The following is a 3459-nucleotide window of genomic DNA, read 5'->3' on the forward strand; positions in this document are numbered from 1 at the left end:
CAAATCATTCTTCAAATATTGTTGTTTCCAAAAGAAAGGCAAGGGTTAGATAGAGACAAAGCATTTATAGAAGCTATACTGAGCAAAAGGTTTGTATCCAGAATATAAAAAGAATTTTACAAGTTAATAAGAATACAAATAACCAAATTTAAAAGTAACAAACTATTTAAACAGATATTTCAAAAAACCAAGGCGTACAGGTGACAAATAAGCACAGGTAAAGATGCTCAACCTTTTCAGTTTTCAGGTAAATGTAAATTAAAAACACCATAAAAAACCAACACACTCTCACTAAAATCACTAAAATTAGAAAGACTGACCATATTAAATGTTTGTGAGGATGTGGAACAAGTAGAACTTTCATACATTACTTGTGGGAATGTAAAATACAGCAATTCTGGGAATAATATTAACAGTTTCTTAAAAAGTTTCATGTATATCTGCTATTCCATTGTTAAGCATTTACTCAAGAGAAATGAAAGTACATCCCTGACCAAAAACTTGCACATGAATTCTCATAGACACTTTTTGTAATGTAAAAAAACTAGAAACAAACTAAATGTTCAACAGATAAAAACCAAATTTATGTATATCCATGAAATGGAATACTACTCAGCAAGAAAAATGTATGTATAATTAACACAAACAATAACCTGATGGAACTCAAAATGATTGTGAGTGAAAACAGTCACACTTAAAATATTACATTCAGTAAGATTTCACTTATGTAACATTTCAGAATTTTATAGAGCTAATTTATGATGACAGAAAAGATGTCAGTGGTGTCAGTCTTAGAATGGATTACAAAGGTGTACGAGGGAATTTTGAAACTGATAAATATATTAATTAACTTGTCTGTAGTGATAGTTTCATGTGTGTATACATATGTACCAATGTTTCATTTTTATCAGCCTTTTGACTACAAATTCCTAAGACAGTAGGTACTCAAAAAATGTTTATGGAATGTATGAATAAACAAATGAATGAGCAGCATTTAATCTTTATTCCTTGATGGATAATACATTTTCTAGTTTAATGAAAATCTACAAAGGCCAGAGATAGTGCTTCACTATAAATTATCAGTGTTTATGATTTACTGACATAGTCCCTTTTCTCAGTTTTTTCTGCTAGTAGGAAAGTTGCTCAGGGACAAAACTCTGTTCTATATATTACTCCCAAATAGCACCAAAATTCAATACTAGGCAAATAATAAAAAGGTACTAGCAATAGTGTTATTGGATTTAATTAAATTGATTTGTGGGTCATTTTAAAGAAAGGTTTTCAGGTTTATATATAAGGTCCTACAGAAGTATAGGAACGATCTGTTTACACCCCAGGAAGAAAATGCTCATGTGTTGTCAAATCACATGTACATGGTCTGGTACAAATGTTCTCATCTATGAAAATGTTTTCCTCTCCTTACACTAGGATTTACTTTTATCTCTTTCTTCAGTGGTCTTTTGCTAAAAAATAGTTTGAGCATTCCTTCCTGTATTTGCTTAGTTTTTATCCCATAGATAATAGGATTCAGGGTAGGTGGCAGAAGCAGGTATAGGTTAGCCACAAAAATGTGAATGCTGTGAGGGATTGTATGATTCCCAAATCGGTGGGTGAAAAAGGTGAAGAAGGCTGGGACATAGGTGATGACTATAGCACAGATGTGGGCAGTGCAGGTGCTAAAGGCCTTCTGCTGAGCCTCTGCCGATGATAGGCTGACCACTGCCCGGAGAATCATGGTGTAGGAGACTGTGATGCACAAGATGTCAAAGCCTCCAATCAAGAGGGCAACCATCAGACCATAGATGGCACTGACTTTGATATTGCCACAGGACAACTTGGCCACAGACATATGGTCACAGTAGGTATGGGAAATAATATTGCCCTTACAATAGGGCAGGCGTTTGGTGAGTAATGTAAAGGGAATGACGAGTATCACGCCTCGAAGGAAGGTGAGAAACCCAGCCTTGGCAATGATAGGATTGGTGAGAATAGCTGAGTAGCGTAGAGGGTAGCAGATGGCCACATAGCGGTCCAGGGCCATGAGCATGAGCACCCCAGACTCCATCCCTGTGAAGGTGTGGAGAAAGAACATCTGCACCAGGCAAGCATTGAAGCTGATCTCCTTGAGGTCAAACCAGAAAATGCACAGCATTTTGGGTACAATACTTGTACACTGAACAATGTCAGTGAAGGAGAGTAAGGCTAAGAAATAATACATGGGCCGGTGTAAGGACTCCTCCAGATAAATGAGATAGAGGAGTCCACAGTTCCCCAGTACAGTAACAAGGTACATGGAGCAAAATGGGAGGGATATCCAGATATGTGCACCTTCTAGCCCAGGTACTCCATTCAATATGAATGATGCTGGAGTCGGTCTGGTACAGTTGTAACCATGCATGGTGGCCAATAGAGGGTATGTTACATTCTTCAACTTTGATGCTTCTCTGAAAAGAAAGCATTTAGGCAAGTGTATATTAATGTATTAGTTATTATTTTAACATTTTTGCATAAATCATCTAAATTATCTCAGCCACAGTTCGAAATTATTATTATATTATAGATAAAGAACTGATATTAGTGGGGTACGATTAACTATGAATCATGGCTCTTTGCCACAAAGAATATATATATGTTGATTTGTAATTTTTCCCCACTTAGTTCCTTTAAGATCTCAAATTCTATGTTCCTAAGAATTAGTGCATTTTTTACAAATGAGAATGTGTCAACTACTGAGCATTAGGATGGTTAATAAACTTTTTACCAACATTCTGAAGTGAGTTATAAGAATTTTTTTACTTCTGAATGTGGATATGGGTAAGGATGTCTGCTTATCAGCATGAGTATCAGCTATTCTTCCCATTATGAGATAGGAGATTTCAAAACATCATCAATTATATTCTTGGTTATTCCCCTCTTCATAATCTAGACAGTTTGATCAGCAGTGGATAATGAAAATGGACTCATTAATTAAGGGTAATCACTAATGTCTTTAAGTGGCTAATAAGGGAGAACACTGGTGAATAATTTGTGGATGGCATATACATCATTGCCGTGGACTCCTAGGCCAGTGTCCTTTCTTTACACTTCTGGTGTACACATAATTATGCCAGATCTACTGAAGAAGATTTACCAATTGGAACCTCTTTCTTCAATATATACATTGTTATACTGTCCATGAAAAAAGAAACAAATATAGATGCAGACACAGAAGGTTTGGAACAAAGAAAAGCGGAAATTGAAACCAAGCAGAACCCTGAGGGACCTCCAGACACAAGCCCCTCTGTGTCCTCCACTTCTTACTTGTGGAAAAAGCTTTAGTCTCCTAGGCCTCCCCACATTCCACAGAACAGACTCAAGCCGTTAATCATTTAAGAAGAGGCAAAAATGGAAACAAAGAAGATGCAGTCAAACAAGGAAGGAGATAACAAGCAATAAATCAAACTGTGGGATGGGGCCATA

General features: G+C 36.3%; 1 protein-coding gene across 1 annotated transcript; it reads right to left on the bottom strand.

The window, feature by feature from the left end:
• Positions 1-1393: 1393 nt before the first annotated feature.
• Positions 1394-2398, bottom strand: LOC130860789 (olfactory receptor 52N2-like). The gene has a single exon (XM_057749364.1). It carries the CDS (start codon positions 2396-2398, stop codon positions 1394-1396), a length of 1005 nt encoding a protein of 334 aa, XP_057605347.1.
• Positions 2399-3459: the final 1061 nt, after the last annotated feature.

The sequence above is a fragment of the Hippopotamus amphibius genome, chromosome 9 (assembly GCF_030028045.1).
Source record: "Hippopotamus amphibius kiboko isolate mHipAmp2 chromosome 9, mHipAmp2.hap2, whole genome shotgun sequence".
NCBI lineage: Eukaryota > Metazoa > Chordata > Mammalia > Artiodactyla > Hippopotamidae > Hippopotamus > Hippopotamus amphibius.

Bases quoted from the DNA above. Each gene is read 5' to 3' on its own strand.
- LOC130860789 (XM_057749364.1), bottom strand. From the start codon at position 2,398: ATGCATGGTTACAACTGTACCAGACCGACTCCAGCATCATTCATATTG.